A 15,030-nucleotide genomic window follows, 5' to 3' on the forward strand; every position below is an offset into this window, starting at 1 on the left:
ATATATATATATATATATATATATATATATATATATATATATATATATATATATATATATAGCTAGATAGTTCCTAATCAGATATTACCGAACCTAAATTCAAATGAACAATTACTCAACAAACACTACTGAACAAAAATGGAATAGAACAACAACTCAACAAACACTACTGAACCAAAATGGCATTGAACAAATGTAATTTCTCACAAAGAAAATAATTAGATAGAAAAAACCCATAAATAATACCACTCATGAGTAGTAGTCATATTTACAATCAAAATAAGAAATATAGAGAAAACTTGATAATACACGAAGCAATATCTGAATTATCTTTTAAATAAGAACAATATAAAATGTTGGTTACATTCCATTAAGGCATCAGAAAGTCATTTACAATAATTGATGGCAAGTCCACTTTTCAGTCCAAATGTATGGTTTATTTGAACCTGTCAAGGTATCACCACAATGCCCTCCATTGCAAGCATTAATCTGCAAAAATGAAACTCCTCTGTCACATTAATATCATATCATATCAATCAAATCATTATCATTCATACTATATAATCTATAAATCCTAGACCTTTTCTAAAACTACCAACATCATGTGCAGCATGATCAACTTCTTGGGCGCAGAAACCTGGCTGATTTCATTCTTCAAAAATAATGACATGAGTGCCGAGGTCACAACGTCCAAACGCCTTGAATTCAGATTCAATCGATCCTTTGATTGGCTGCATATCGATAGAGAGAAACAGAGAAATGATGCAAGAAGAAGGGGATGGATATGAGACATGGGAAAAGGAGAGGGTCGTGGTTCTAATGAGTGAGAGACGGTTTGTGTAGATGGAAGAGAAACCGTTTTTTATCAAACGTATGTTGAATGAAAAAAAACTTTTACTGAGTTTTAAAACAACAATTTTGCTTAATGTTAAACCCATCCACGTGGAAAGATTATGAATTAAGAAGGGTAATTAGGGGTTTATAAGAACACCTAATTTTTTCTTATATGATAGATTGAAATTCGCACCATTAAACTAAACTACTACTACCTCTATTAGAAAAGAAATTGGAGACAAACATTGAAATTTACATAGGTTTTCCTTCTTCTTTCTTGCCACAACAACGACCCATTCTCACCCAGTAAACTTGACGACATTGCGTTGACCACACTACCATTGATTAATTAATTAACTAATTTCCCTTTCCTCTCATCGTTCCACACTCAGATTCATCCATGGAAGATCCCTCACATCACACAGAAAGTAAGCTTTAAAACAAACTCTTACTTTGTATTTTCTACATTATTATTACATTACTTTAGTTTAAACCTTCACATTCATTTTCCTTTGATACAGATTTAGATGAAAGAGCCGAAGCATTTATTCACGAGTTTCAGAAAGCAATGATCCATGAAGAAAGTAGATCAACGATGCGTGAACATGAAGTGTTTCTAAGCTTCAGAGGAGAAGACACGCGCTCTTCCTTCACTTCACATCTCCATGCTTCTCTTCAAAACGAAGGAATTAAAGCTTTTAGAGACGACGATTCTCTGAAAAGAGGAGATCACATTTCAGCATCAATACATCAAGCAATTCAAAAATCTCAGATCTCTGTCATTGTTTTTTCAAGAACCTATGCTGATTCGCGATGGTGTCTCGATGAATTGGTGAAGATAATGGAGTGTCGTAGAACCATAGGGCAAGTGGTTTTGCCGGTGTTTTATGATGTTGATCCCTCGGAAGTTCGTCATCAATCTGGCGAGTTTGGAAAAGCATTTGGAAGTCTCTTGACTAGGCTTTCGAATAAGAAAGGGATTTATGATAGGTTTGGAAAAGCTGTTCGATATGTTTTGAAAAGTTTTTCAATGTATGACGAAGAGTCACCAAATCAGGAGCTGAGGTGGAGCTGGAGTGCCGCGCTTCGTGAGGCCGCAGGGCTTGCAGGATTTGTAGTACTAAATTCAAGGTAATTAAATTCAACAATCATTCTATGGAGCAAATCATTTTGCATATAAAAGTCTTCTCTTGAGTTATAGTATTTTAATTTTATGGATTTTTTATATCAAATTTTCCATATACTTTGAGGAGTAATCTTTAAATTATATTTTGATGCCGCCGTGCTTAAGTGGCCTGTTAAGTGATAAGTCATGGACCATTTTGAAATATTGATAGAGAGACTCTCTAGCTAGGTCACTTCACAGGCCACACAAGCGCCATTAACGACGTTATCAAACAAATGTTGATGGAGGGACTTAGCTTAGTAACATTAGTAAGAGATCATTTTGAAATATGATAGAGACTGGGACATTTTTGAAAGTGACTCACGGAGTCAAGGACCAACTTGGCGGTTTACTCTATCTTTGATATTTGTATATAGGATGTATGTGTGTACATATACATAAACCTTAATTGTCTTTTTAATAGGAATGAAAATGAGGCTATCAAGGATATTGTTGAAAAAGTTACACAATTGCTAGACAAGACAGACTTGTTTGTTGCTAATAATCCAGTGGGAGTTGAAACTCGAGTAAAAGATATGATTCAATTACTAGACATCCAACAATTAAATGATGTTCATTTAATAGGAATGTGGGGTATGGGAGGAATTGGCAAAACCACAATTGCAAAAGCCATTTACAATAAAATTGGCCGCAATTTTGAAGCTAGGAGCTTCCTTGCAAATACAAGGGAGGTTTGGGAGAAAAATGATGGACCAGTGTCTTTACAACAACAACTTCTCTTTGATATTTGCAAGGAATCAAAAACCAAGATTCAAAATATTGAGGCAGGAAAAATTATATTAACGGATAGACTTTGTGGCAAAAGAGTATTTCTTGTACTTGATGACGTGAGTACATTGGATCAATTGAATGCTTTGTGCGGAAGTCGTCAATGGTTTGGTTCAGGGAGTAGAATAATCATCACAACTAGAGATATGCATATACTTAGAGCTAATAGAGTTGACCAAATATACACAATGAAAGAAATGGATGAAAGTGAATCAATTGAGCTTTTTAGTTGGAATGCATTTAAGCAAGCAAGCCCTAGAGAAGATTTTGCAGGAATTTCCCAAAATGTAGTGGAGTATTCGGGGCAATTGCCGCTAGCTCTAGAAGTCCTCGGGTCTTATTTGTGTGATAGGGGGATAACAGAATGGAAGTGTGTATTGGACAAGCTCAAAAGAATTCCAAATGATCAAGTGCAGAAGAAGTTAAAAATAAGCTATGATGGTTTAAATGATGATTTTGAGAAAGAAATATTCCTTGACATCGCTTGTTTCTTTATTGGGATGGACCGAAATGATGTTATACATATATTAAATGGCTGTGAACTTTATGCGGAAATTGGAATAAATGTCCTTCTTGAGCGCTGCCTTGTGACTGTTGATGATAGGAACCGACTTGGAATGCATGATTTGTTACGAAATATGGGTAGAGAAATCATACGCGAAGAATCACCAAAGGAGCCCGAGGGGCGTAGCAGGTTGTGGTTTAGTAACGACACGCTTAATGTTTTATTTGAACAAACGGTAAGCACTTCATATCTTTTTTTCTGAATTATATTGTGCTTCCTAGGTTTTAGTAATAAATGATTGGTTCATCTAAAGGTTTTTAGTTTGCCTCATATATTTAATGTGCACTTGTTTTCATTTTTGGTCTGTCATATTTCATAGGGAACAAAAGTTGTCGAGGGACTGACTTTGATGTTGCCAAGAGATAGTGTAAAATGTTTTAGTACTAATGCATTTCAAAAGATGACGAGACTCAGATTGCTTCAACTTGCTGGAGTACAACTTGATGGAGATTTTGAATACCTTTCGAGAAATCTAAGATGGCTTTCTTGGAATGGGTTTCCTTTAACATGCATACCCTCGAGCTTTTATCAAGGAAATTTAGTTTCAATTGAGTTAGAAAATAGCAATATCAAATATTTATGGAAAGAAACCCAGGTATTAATTTTGATTTCATGTTTTTTGCACCTCAAACTTTTATACTATTTTGATATATGCTTATTTAGAAATAGTTTTCATCTTTCTTTTCGTCGGTGTTTCTAGTTTGGAAGTTCCTCTAGTGAAATTTGGCAAATAATCAACTTGTCTAGTATAGTATCTTTTTCTTAGAAACACATTTCTTCTAAATTTCAAAATTGAAGTACAAATTTTTCTAAACATTTTAAGGAATTAGGAAACTTGTTATTAAATATTGTTGCTTAGCATCTTGTTAAAAGCCTCAAATCTTCTGCTAAGAGGTTGTGATAATGAAACTTCCTTAAGAATTCAGAAATAGATAACTAAAGAAATGTTTTACTAAGCAGTGATACAGTGTATTTACTTCAATTTATTGTTTTTTGATTCTTCCCTAAGTTTTCTATATAACATTTATGTTCTTCTTGCAGAGGCTAGAGAAGCTGAAAATTCTCAAGCTTAGTCATTCTCATTATCTGAGACAAAGCCCAAACTTTTCAAACTTGCCTAATCTTGAACAACTAATACTCTCCGATTGTCCAATGTTGTCTGAGATTTCTCCTAGCATTGGACATCTCGATAAAATTCTTCTAATAAATTTAGAAGATTGTATTAGCCTATGCAGCCTCCCAAAAAGTATCTATAAGTTGAAATCTCTGAAAACTCTCATTCTTTCTGGTTGTTTAAAGATTGAAAAGTTGGAAGAGGACTTGGAACAAATGGAATCTTTAACCACCTTGATTGCAAATAACACTGCAATTACAAAAGTGCCGTTTTCAATTGTAAGATCAAAAAGCATTGTATATATTTCTTTGTGCGGCTATGAAGGATTTTCACGTGATGTGTTTCCATCCATCATTCGGTCTTGGATGTCACCAACAAATAATCTCCCATCCCAATTTCAAAGTTCTACTATCATGTCATTTCCTGTTCTTTTAGATGTACGACATAGTAATTCCCACGAATTATCATTGATTTCAAAGCACCTTCCAAGTCTTCAAAGTATTTGGGTGCAGTCCAGCTCAGAACTTCAACTTTCTCACGATGCAGCAATAATTTTGGAGGCATTGTATGCCACTAATTATAATGAATTGGAATCAGCTGCAACTAAATCACAAAATTCCTTGAAATCTATTTTCATTCAATTGGGAATGAATTGCCAAGTTGCCAATATTTTGAAAGAGAAAATTGTACAGGTTTTGATTGTTCTTCCTTGCATGTACTTTATTGTTAATGTTAATATATTCTTCAATTATAATATGATACTATTTTCCTTTGTACAGAATATGGCTGTCCAAGGGTGCGGGGGCTTTTTGCTCCCGGGTGATAAGTATCCATGTTGGTTAACCTTCAATTGCAAAGGTTCTTCTGTATTTTTTGAAGTCCCTCAAATGGAAGGACGTCATTTAAAGACAATAATATGCGTTGTCTATTCTTCAAATCCAGAAAACATAGCATCAAATGGCCTTAAAAACGTGATGGTGAAAAATTACTCAAAGGCCACCATTCAGCTCTATAAGAGAGAGGCACTAGTCTCATTCGAAGATGAGGAGGGTCAGAGATTAGTATCAAGTATAGAACCTGGCAATAAAATGGAGGTTGTTGTTGTTTTTGAGAACAATTTAATTGTGAAAAAGACAACAATTTATCTCGTATATGATGAACCACTTGGCAGAATAATGGAACAAAGTTATGTGTAGATTGGATGCTACTTGAGGTGCTGAAGAAAGTCATACTGGTGTTTGGTTTCATTTTGAAGCCCTGATCAAGAAGATTTTATCTATGTGACCATGTCTAAGAATGCATTCGTCCTATTCTTCTAATGAAGAATCTGGCCTGCTGTTTAATCTTGTTAGTTGGTCTTTAATCTTGTTATTTGGTGCTGGTGGAGTTCTAACTAATGTGTGCTTCCGGTAAGTAAAATAAAATTTATACATTCAATTTTGATACCATTACTCATAAAATATGGTATATGTTTTCTGAACAGAAAATATGAAGTGATAATGTGCGGAGTGGTTATTTTGAACATTTAAGAGTATTCTGATTAGTGTTTTATCCATTTTACAACGAGTTGCGGCAATGAAGGGAACAACATTACAACAGTCTTGCATTGAATAAATGTTGGGATGAGATGCGTGCGACAAAGGTAAATTCAATAGGAAAATGCAGTCTGTCTACTAGATGAAAAATGCAAACAGATGAATCACTAGCCTACTCAAAGGAAGTAGTTGAAGAAAAAATGCGTCATAAGTTGACAAGTTTATATTTAAGACACAGACATAGGTACAGGTTCTCCATTGATTCTGTGAAGGTCATTTTTGGTTAACTGTTAGTGCCTGCATTGATGTATTTAGAGTAACACTTATATCAGAGTTGACAATGCAGGATTTTTCATTTGGAGCATTGAAGTTGAAGAGGAAGAATGTTTACTCGCGGGGACCAGTAGCACAATTTAGTTTCATTTTTTCTCTCCATGAAGTCAGGTTAGAGGTGTTACATATGCTCTCTTGGGAGAAAGCATGTGACTTTTACTTTTAGTAACTTACTCGCATTATATTTCCTTGACCATGCTAACTTTCTTTTGGTTTGAATTGATTTAGATCTCACTTAGTACTAGTTTGAACGGAGAGTGAAGAAGGGTTGTAGAAAGTAAATTAAATCTGTGTCGTTTTGATTTCAAGTCTGCTGACCACTGCGCCTACGAGGTATTGTCCGCTTTGTGCGTGAGATTGAGAACTTGTCATGATTTGTCTTTGAAAAAAGAACTTTGTTGGATTAAGAAGTGCATTCTATAAAAATTATCATTGTCCTCGACTCCTTAGTAATGTGATATATTTTACTGTACTGGAATAGTTTGGGCAAACAAATGATGAGTTCTTTAATGCATCAGTGTTCCTTGATGTTGATGGAAAAACTGATTTTTTTTTTGGGGTGCAAATTTAATGCAGAATCATCTGCATTTAGCTGTGATTCATTTTTAATTCCGCTACTTTTGTTGAATATGGGGTATTACTTATGTGTGACACTCTTAGCCTTTTTACTTGATGATGTGGCGTCTATGAGTTTAGTTGGGAATTGAGCAATTTTTTTCACGTTCGAGTAGTTTAGAATCAATGGTCATTTTGTACAGAAAACCGGTCAACATGAGGAGAACTTGACTCAATTTTATTAAAGATAATGAAGAGATTGAGGTAAACTAACTAGTTCATAAGATAGATTAACTGAATTGTAGCTAACTTCTAGTTAGTTATCAAGTAGTTAGATGAATGTTTAAGTTAGTTAGATATTGCTTGTTATATAAGTAAGTTTCTTCACTTGTATACAAGCATGATGATGAGTAATAGAATTCTGCAACCATCTTTCTTCTTCTACATTCAGTTTTTCTGCATTTTCATATGCTTAACTTGATTCTTAACATGGTATCATTGGCCTGTGATCAAGCCTCCACCACTGCACTCAATTATCTCATCTCATCCACCGTGTTTTTCTTCTCAATTTTCCATTCTTCTCTCTATCGACTTTCTTCAGTTTTTTCCAGTTAACCATGTGTGTTGCAAGCTCTACAAGCAACATCAATGGCGAACATCCATTAAATGCCAATAACAAAGGTTATCAAACCGATACCCTCGGTCTTTATTTCATGCACCCCAATGAAAATCTAGCATTGGTTCTTGTTTCTCCTTTGCTTTTGACCAACAATTATCATTCTTTATCAAAATCCATGACAATGGTTATAAGATCCAAGAATAAGCTTCACTTCATCAATGACAGCGTGCCTCCTCGAGCACTAGATGAAGACCATAACTCTGTTGCTTGGGATTAGTGCAACACCATGATTATGTCATGGATTCACAATTTTGTTGAATCAGATATCGCTCTAAGTGTGTTATGGATGGATACCACAGCTGAAATTTTGAATGAACTGAGCGATCGTTTTTATCAAAATGGTGTATTCAGAATCTCATATCCTTAAGAAGAAATTTGCAACTTGAAAAAAGGTGATTCATCTATGTCTTCTTACTACACTAAACTTAAGAAATTGTGGTAAGAATTGGACAATTTTCGTCCAATTCCTGAATGTTCATGTGACATTACTTGCCAAGCTGTTGTCAAGATCCGTGCTTACAAAGATGGTGATCAAGTTATTAGAATCCTTAAAGGTTTGAATGATCAATATTCAGCTGTGAGATCTCAGATCATGTTGATGGAACCCCTTCCAACCATCTGCAAAGTTTACTCTCTTCTTGTTCAACAAGACAGACAAGTTATTTTACCTCTTGATGAATCAAAGGTATTAGTCTTTCCTAATCTCAAGCAACCTCAAAAGAATACATCCAAACCCAGTGGAAATTCTCGTGGAATAGGCATTAAAGGTGGTAGATCATTTGGAGGAAGAGGTCGAGGTTCCCGAGTATGCACTCATTATGGCATGACCAATCACACAATTAGGAAGAGGTCGAGGTTCCCGAGTATGCACTCATTATGGCATGACCAATCACACAATTAGGAAGAGGTCGAGGTTCTCGAGTATGCACTCATTGTGGCATGACCAACCACACGATTGATTCTTGCTTCAAAAAGCATGATTATCCACCACATGGGAAGTAAGATGGCACAATATAATCAATCATTAGGCAGATGTTCCTGACAAAACAGATGCATCTCAAAATGATTTCAATGAAGATAATGAGCAAGTTCAAGGCAATTTGGAATTCACAATTCACCAACATAAAGCATTATTGGCCATTCTTCGGGCTCCCAACATCAACCATTTGACAACTCAAATTGAAAATGGCTCAAGTATCATATCCACTATTCCTAACTATCCTAGACCTCAGAATCTTATCCTTGATACTGGTGCAATAGATCATGTTTGTCATACAAAATATTTCTTTCAATGCATCAAAAGAACCAATCCCATAACCCTCAAAATCCTTTGTCATTACCTATTATGCTAGCACAATCCATTTTGACAAACATTTGTATATTACTGACGTATTATACATGCATGATTTCTCTTTTAAGCTCATTTCAATTCCTAAGCTAACCAAACAATTGAAATGTCAATTGGTGTTTAATGATAATGATTATATGATACATGATACTCACTCCAACAAGATTATTGATACAACTAGATTGAATGGTGGATTGTATATCTTAGACTCTCCTTCAGTTACCTTGTATCGTACCCCATTTGCTCATTCCATCAATACCTTACATGATCATTATTTAGACACAACTCATAATTGTAATCTTTGGCACTTAAGACTTGACCACCCATCAATACCTTAGATGATTGACACAACTAGATTGATTGATGTATGTTTCAATGCTAAACAAAAGAAACTCCCATTTTCTCACAGTCATCATGTTTTCAATTTTGTCTCTGACTTGGTGCATATGGATATTTGGGGACCATTATCCACACAATCTTATGATGGGATATAGATATTTTCTTACTAGTGTGGATGATAAGAGTAGATTGTCTTGGTTATTTCTCATGAGATTAAAATCCATCATTAAATCATTTGTATCAATGATCAAAACTCATTTTAACACAGCCATTAAATGCATTAGATCTGATAATGGTTGTGAATTCATTCTCATAGACTTTTACAAAAAAAATTGGCATTATCCAGCAAACATCTTGTGATGGTACTCAACAAAATGACATTGTTGAAAGGAAGCACCAACATATTTTTGGTATCACTCGAGCTATCTTATTTCAATCTAAATCATCTCATATTTTTTGGGCTCGTGTTGTTGGTCATGCATTTCACATTATCAATAGATTTCCTACCATTTTCTTAATGCATAAGACACCTTACCAAATCCTAAACAATAGACTACAAGACCTTACAAATTTAAAAGTTTTTGACTCATCATGCTTTGCTTCTACTTTGAAAGCTCACAGAAAGAAGTTAGATTCTAAATCTAGAAAGTGCGTATACTTAGGCTATAAACCTGGGACCAAAGGTCACATTTTATTTGACTTGCACTGGAAAGAATAGTTTGTATCAAGAGATGTATCCTTTTTTGAACATCACTTTCCAAATAAACGATCATCCATTGATCCTGTCAGAGGCCCAACCATGTATAGCCTTTGGACTAAACTTAGAAGATTACAGCCTATCCTTAAACCTCTGACTAAGCAAGGGACTAGTATCCAGTTTCAAATTCAGCAAGCTAGAGACAATTTATTGCAAGCTCAGGATAGATTGCAGCAGACCCTTTTTGATAGAAGTGCTATAGAACAGGTGAAAACTTGTACTGAGCAAGTGGTTAAGCTGAGCCAGCTAGAAGAGACCATGCTGATGCAGAAGGCTGAGGTTAACTGGTTGCAGCTAGGGGACAACAACAATTCCTTCTTTCATGCTTCCATCAAAGAGAAAAACAAGCATAAGGGAATCCACTCTATGACAACCATGGAAGGTAATAAAGTTACTACCCCTGAGGACATTGAGAATGAAATCCTCCTTTTTTACAACAAGCTGGTTGGGACAAGGTTGAGCAGACTGGAAGGAATTGACATACCTGCCATCAGAAATGGTAAGACTCTGACCAAAGAGAGTGCCAAGAAACTTATCAGACCTGTGGGAGAGAAGGAGGTGTAGGATGCTTTAACTAGCATAGGCAATAATAAAGCTCCAGGTATGGATGGTTTCAATGCTTATTTTTTCAAAAGTACCTGGAAAATCATAGAAAGAGATGTGATTGCAGCTGCCAGAGAATTCTTCTAGAAGAAACACATCTACAAAGCTTTCAACTGTGCTCTAGTAACTCTTATTCCTAAGACTGCTAGTGCTGAAACTGTGAAGGACATGAGGCTTATCTCTTGTTGTAGAACTTTCTACAAGATCGTTTCTAAAATCCTGACTACAAGACTGGGGGGAGGTTCTGAATGAGATTATAGATGACATCCAGTCTGCTTTTGTGCCTGGAAAACTCATACAGGATAACATCTTGATGGCTCAGGAGCTGATTAGAGGTTATGGAAGGAATCACATATCTCCTAGGTGTATGGTGCAAATTGATATCCAAAAGGCCTATGACCCTATTGAGTGGCATACTTTGTTTAAAATCTTACATGAGTTAGGATTCCCTAGTATGTTTGTAGACTGGATTTTTGCTTGTGTCACCACTGTTTCCTACAGGTATTCCATCAATGGGAGCCCATCTAGATTGCTCAAAGCCAAGAGAGGCTTAAGACAGGGGGATCCCATATCCCTTCTCCTTTTTGTTTGGCTCATGGAATATTTGCACAGGCTGCTCTTGACCTTAGCAAAAATACCAAACTTCAAGTTCCATCCAAGATGTGATAAGTTGCATATAACAAACTTATGTTTTGCAGATGATCTTCTTATCTTCACCAAGGGGGAGCTTATTTCTGTTCAACTCATGATGGAAAAAATCAGAGAGTTCTCTGCCAGCACAAGGCTTATTGCTAGTCATCCTAAAAGTAAGATTTATTTTGGAGTAGTGAGGGAAGATACTCAAGAGCTAATTCAGCAGGAAATGGGGTTTGCTATTGGTACCTTGCCTTTCAAATACTTAGGTGTTCCCTTGGCTAGTAGAAAGTTGACTATTCATATGTGTCAACCTTTGATTGAGAAAATGACTGGCAGACTTAATCACCGGTGCACCAGGCTTCTTTCTTATGCATGTAGAATTCAATTGGTTAGGAGTGTCCTCTTCTCCATAGCTAATTATTGGATGAAGGTGTTCCCTCTTCCAAAGAAGGTTATTCATCATGTTGAAGCAATCTGTAGAAGCTTCATCTGGACAAGAAAAGAGAACATTTCAAAGAAGGCTCTGGTTTCTTGGGAGAGCATGTGTGATCTAGTTTCTGCTGGAGGAAGAAACATGACTGATTTGACATTATGGAATAAAGATACAATAGGAAAAATGCTGTGGAATCTATGTGCCAAGGCTGACAAGCTGCGGATTGGATGGATTCACATGCACTATATTAAAGGAAGGGACTGCACCAATTTTATTCCTCCCCAACAGAGCTCATGGATGTTAAAGTGTATGTTCAAGTATGGAATAGAGATAAGGAGGATAGAGGCTTGGGGAGAAGCTAACATGCAGCAAAAGTACATAACTAGGAGGATATATAAGGGCCTGCAGGGTACAAAGCCTACTGTACCTTGGAGAAGAGTCTTCTTTGGAAATGGAGCTAGACCAAGGGCTATCTTCATCCTATGGCTTGTTTTCAGAAACAAATTGATGACCAAGGATAGATTGTTTAAAATTGGAATCCAAACAGATGGCAAGTATACATACTGTGGGGACTATGAGAGATGTCAACATTTGTTTTTTGATTGTAGATATACAAAGAACATATGGATGCAGGTACTACATTGGCTAAAGATGGATCATACCCCTCAGAAGTGGGACTTGGAGTTGGATTGGCTGTGTAAAACTGTTAACAGAAAGAATAGTCAAAATAAAGTTCTACAAATTGCAATTGCTGAAATGACATATGCTGTGTGGATTGTGAGGAATTAGAAGATTTTTCAAGAGGATAACAATGTGGACCTGAATAGCCATGACATCATACAAAACATAAAGTTGGGGATATGTGGGAACCAAAAGATGGAAGCCTACTGCAGCATTCTTATGAGATAGGTTGTTTTTAGTTTTCTCTTGTTGTGCCTAGTCTGTTGTGGTGCCTGGATCGTTTGCGATCAGCTTGTATCAAACGTTTATTTTTGGAATAAAATTATTCTTATTTTCTCCAAAAAAAATCATCCATTGATCCTTATCACCTTGGTACTGAGACTCATATTTATAATCCTACTTACTTAGGCGATCTCTTAGATCACTCATACACACATACTCCTCATATCACTTCTTTTTTCAGTCTTCATAATACATATGCTACATATATTCCACATCATTATCCTTCCCCTACCCTGGTACCTACATCACCACTTGTCTCAAATCCTCATACTTTAAACAAAAATGTTTCTGATAATAGTCATGCTCCTCAAGATCAATTACCTATCCTTACTAAACCTGGCGATCATGTTAGAGCTTAAATATAGAGACACAACGTCTCAAGAATGAACATATTTATCTTTCTTCCTAGCCATTAGTTTGTGACGAGAAGGAAGGTTTTGAGAATTGTAGTGCTTAGATCCCTGAGTGATTAACTTAACCCATAGTTTACCTTATTCGATCTTAAAGAAGCACCACTGCTCGTATAAATCTTCTCTGATTAAACAAAGCAAGAATTCTAAAATGGAAAGGAGAGGAAAAAGTTTTCCTGAAAAGTAAGCCAGAGCCCTTTATAGGGAAAACCCAATAGCATAAGCAACATACATGCCTAATATAGAAACTATTGTAGGAAGGGACATGGATTCCACGCTTTGAATACACGCTTAAGGAAAGAAATTAGACTAAATTTTTCCTAGAAAATGATCATGAGCAGCATTAAATGCCACAAACACTCATTTCCCACTTAACGATCAAGCTTTCGTAACTGACTGACCTTTTGACGTCTCTAAATCATTTGATTGATGTTTGATATCCCTAGATGATACACAGGCTACTTAGATGACACTTGGCAGAGAGTAATGACTCACCCTATCTAAGGAACTCGCCTCTAACTTAGAGACTCACCCTTAACTAAGAGACTCACCCTTAATCGAGGGGTTTTATCGAAAGAGGCGATGAGTCTAAAGCACTTCGCCTTTGATGAGTCTAAAGCAACTTGAGGGACTGTGTAGTGATATATTTGTAAATGCCCCCAATGAGGCGATACAGGACCAAGCCCCATAATTTCCCAAGAATATGGTGCCTATATATCACCCCCAATTTGACTACTTGCCCTTATGAAAATGTGTGGCATTATGTGTGCATAACCTATAACCGCATTTGTATGGGGTCTTGGTCAAGATTCCCTAAGACATAAGTGGTCAATAGTTTTCCCGGTCAAAGTAAAGCAGTTACCACTTCTTAGGACTCCCTTAAATTTAGGCCCATAAACCTCTATAAATATCTCAACTTTAGGGTTGATGGCACAACTTAGAATATACATGAAATACTCTAAGAATGTGAAGCTTCTCACCTCACGTGTACTCACTCTCTCCAAAGTCAAAAACACCATCGAACAGAGTTTCTCACCATCGTGAGCAAGCCTTACGCCACCAAAAATCTATAAAGCCTCTGACCACCCCTACTAGCATATGGGGGCCATATATCTATACTTTTTTGACAAGTACACCTGCATTGTTCCAATTCCCGTGATTTCCGGCTTTCTGTAATTTGAATTCCAGTCCTTTAAATTAATAAGATAATGTTTTTCCCTTTCTTAGTGATATGTTTGACTATATTTAAAATGTGCTTGCATATTTGTAAATTCCCTCTAACATCTTTATCCTCCTTTTTTATCATGACAAAGAGGAAGAAGTATATGCTCAAGGGAAGTAGGGTATACTCTCTTCTCATGTGAAAGGTATAAAACCATGTGCTTTCCAGAAGCTATCTAAAATGGTAAGCTCATGGGTAAATGCTTAACCTTGATGATGACTTTGTTTTAACGATGACAACACTTGACATGGGTTTTGAAGATAACCATATTTTAATCAAGCAACTACTAAAGTTAGCAAATCGATTAAAGATGCACAAGGTGGTTAATCAAACAACAAAGCGAAGATTTCATTCCATCGTTTAAAAGTTTTAGGACAAAATAAGACAAGTTATTCATTTTGCCCAAATCAGATGAGAAGAAATATGGTGATAAGCGATGGAATGAGATGAAATTCATACCACTACATTTCACTCCGCTACATTCGATTTTAAATGACTGAAACAATGGAGCACCGTTCCATTCTATCACATACCGCTATACCGATATGCTCCATCGGATTCTATAGATCTATATAAAGTATAAGATATTTTTTCAGCTTAAAAACATAATTAAAATAAAAGAAATTTTAAAACCAAAATATTGATTAATGTAGACTTTCTCTAATACTCCCTCCGTCTCATTACAAGTAGGGGTAAAAAATGGGCATGTCCGCCTGGAAAAAGCCCGCGAAAAAACGGGGCGGGACGGAC

The 15,030-nt window shown here is 36.0% G+C and overlaps 3 protein-coding genes across 4 annotated transcripts; all 3 read left to right on the forward strand.

The window, feature by feature from the left end:
- The first annotated feature begins 805 nt into the window (after positions 1 to 805).
- LOC131628709 (disease resistance protein RPV1-like) lies at positions 806 to 9,587 on the forward strand. 2 transcript variants are annotated; one of them, XM_058899540.1, is made up of 9 exons: positions 806 to 1,262; positions 1,356 to 1,965; positions 2,424 to 3,528; positions 3,673 to 3,948; positions 4,395 to 5,159; positions 5,247 to 5,876; positions 6,049 to 6,246; positions 6,349 to 6,446; positions 6,564 to 9,587. In XM_058899540.1, the coding sequence occupies exons 1-6, from the start codon at positions 1,235 to 1,237 to the stop codon at positions 5,661 to 5,663; spliced, it is 3,201 nt and encodes a 1,066-aa protein (XP_058755523.1). In that variant the 5' UTR covers positions 806 to 1,234; the 3' UTR covers positions 5,664 to 5,876; positions 6,049 to 6,246; positions 6,349 to 6,446; positions 6,564 to 9,587. The 2 variants fall into 2 exon arrangements, with proteins under 2 accessions (XP_058755523.1, XP_058755522.1); XM_058899539.1 differs by having other exon boundaries at positions 5,247 to 6,246.
- On the forward strand, positions 7,508 to 9,255 carry LOC131628660 (uncharacterized). The gene is made up of 4 exons (XM_058899486.1): positions 7,508 to 7,771; positions 8,078 to 8,374; positions 8,598 to 8,834; positions 8,989 to 9,255. The coding sequence occupies exons 1-4, from the start codon at positions 7,508 to 7,510 to the stop codon at positions 9,253 to 9,255; spliced, it is 1,065 nt and encodes a 354-aa protein (XP_058755469.1).
- A 1,342-nt stretch (positions 9,588 to 10,929) lies between the features above and the next one.
- On the forward strand, positions 10,930 to 12,474 carry LOC131628661 (uncharacterized). Its single transcript, XM_058899487.1, has one exon. The coding sequence runs from the start codon at positions 10,930 to 10,932 to the stop codon at positions 12,472 to 12,474; it is 1,545 nt and encodes a 514-aa protein (XP_058755470.1).
- Positions 12,475 to 15,030: the final 2,556 nt, after the last annotated feature.

The sequence above is a fragment of the Vicia villosa genome, unplaced genomic scaffold, assembly GCF_029867415.1.
Source record: "Vicia villosa cultivar HV-30 ecotype Madison, WI unplaced genomic scaffold, Vvil1.0 ctg.000470F_1_1, whole genome shotgun sequence".
NCBI classification, from domain to species: domain Eukaryota; kingdom Viridiplantae; phylum Streptophyta; class Magnoliopsida; order Fabales; family Fabaceae; genus Vicia; species Vicia villosa.

What these genes read in the sequence shown, in the direction of transcription:
- LOC131628709 (XM_058899539.1), top strand. Translation starts at nt 1,235, where the DNA reads ATGGAAGATCCCTCACATCACACAGAAA. An exon ending in ATGTTTTATTTGAACAAACG is followed by an intron (nt 3,529 to 3,672) that starts GTAAGCACTTCA and finishes CATATTTCATAG; the next exon opens with GGAACAAAAGTTGTCGAGGG. An exon ending in ATTTATGGAAAGAAACCCAG is followed by an intron (nt 3,949 to 4,394) that starts GTATTAATTTTG and finishes TTCTTCTTGCAG; the next exon opens with AGGCTAGAGAAGCTGAAAAT.
- LOC131628660 (XM_058899486.1), top strand. Translation starts at nt 7,508, where the DNA reads ATGTGTGTTGCAAGCTCTACAAGCAACATCAATGGCGAACATCCATTA. An exon ending in TAGATGAAGACCATAACTCT is followed by an intron (nt 7,772 to 8,077) that starts GTTGCTTGGGAT and finishes GCTGTTGTCAAG; the next exon opens with ATCCGTGCTTACAAAGATGG. An exon ending in ATACTGGTGCAATAGATCAT is followed by an intron (nt 8,835 to 8,988) that starts GTTTGTCATACA and finishes TTCTCTTTTAAG; the next exon opens with CTCATTTCAATTCCTAAGCT.
- LOC131628661 (XM_058899487.1), top strand. Translation starts at nt 10,930, where the DNA reads ATGGCTCAGGAGCTGATTAGAGGTTATGGAAGGAATCACATATCTCCT.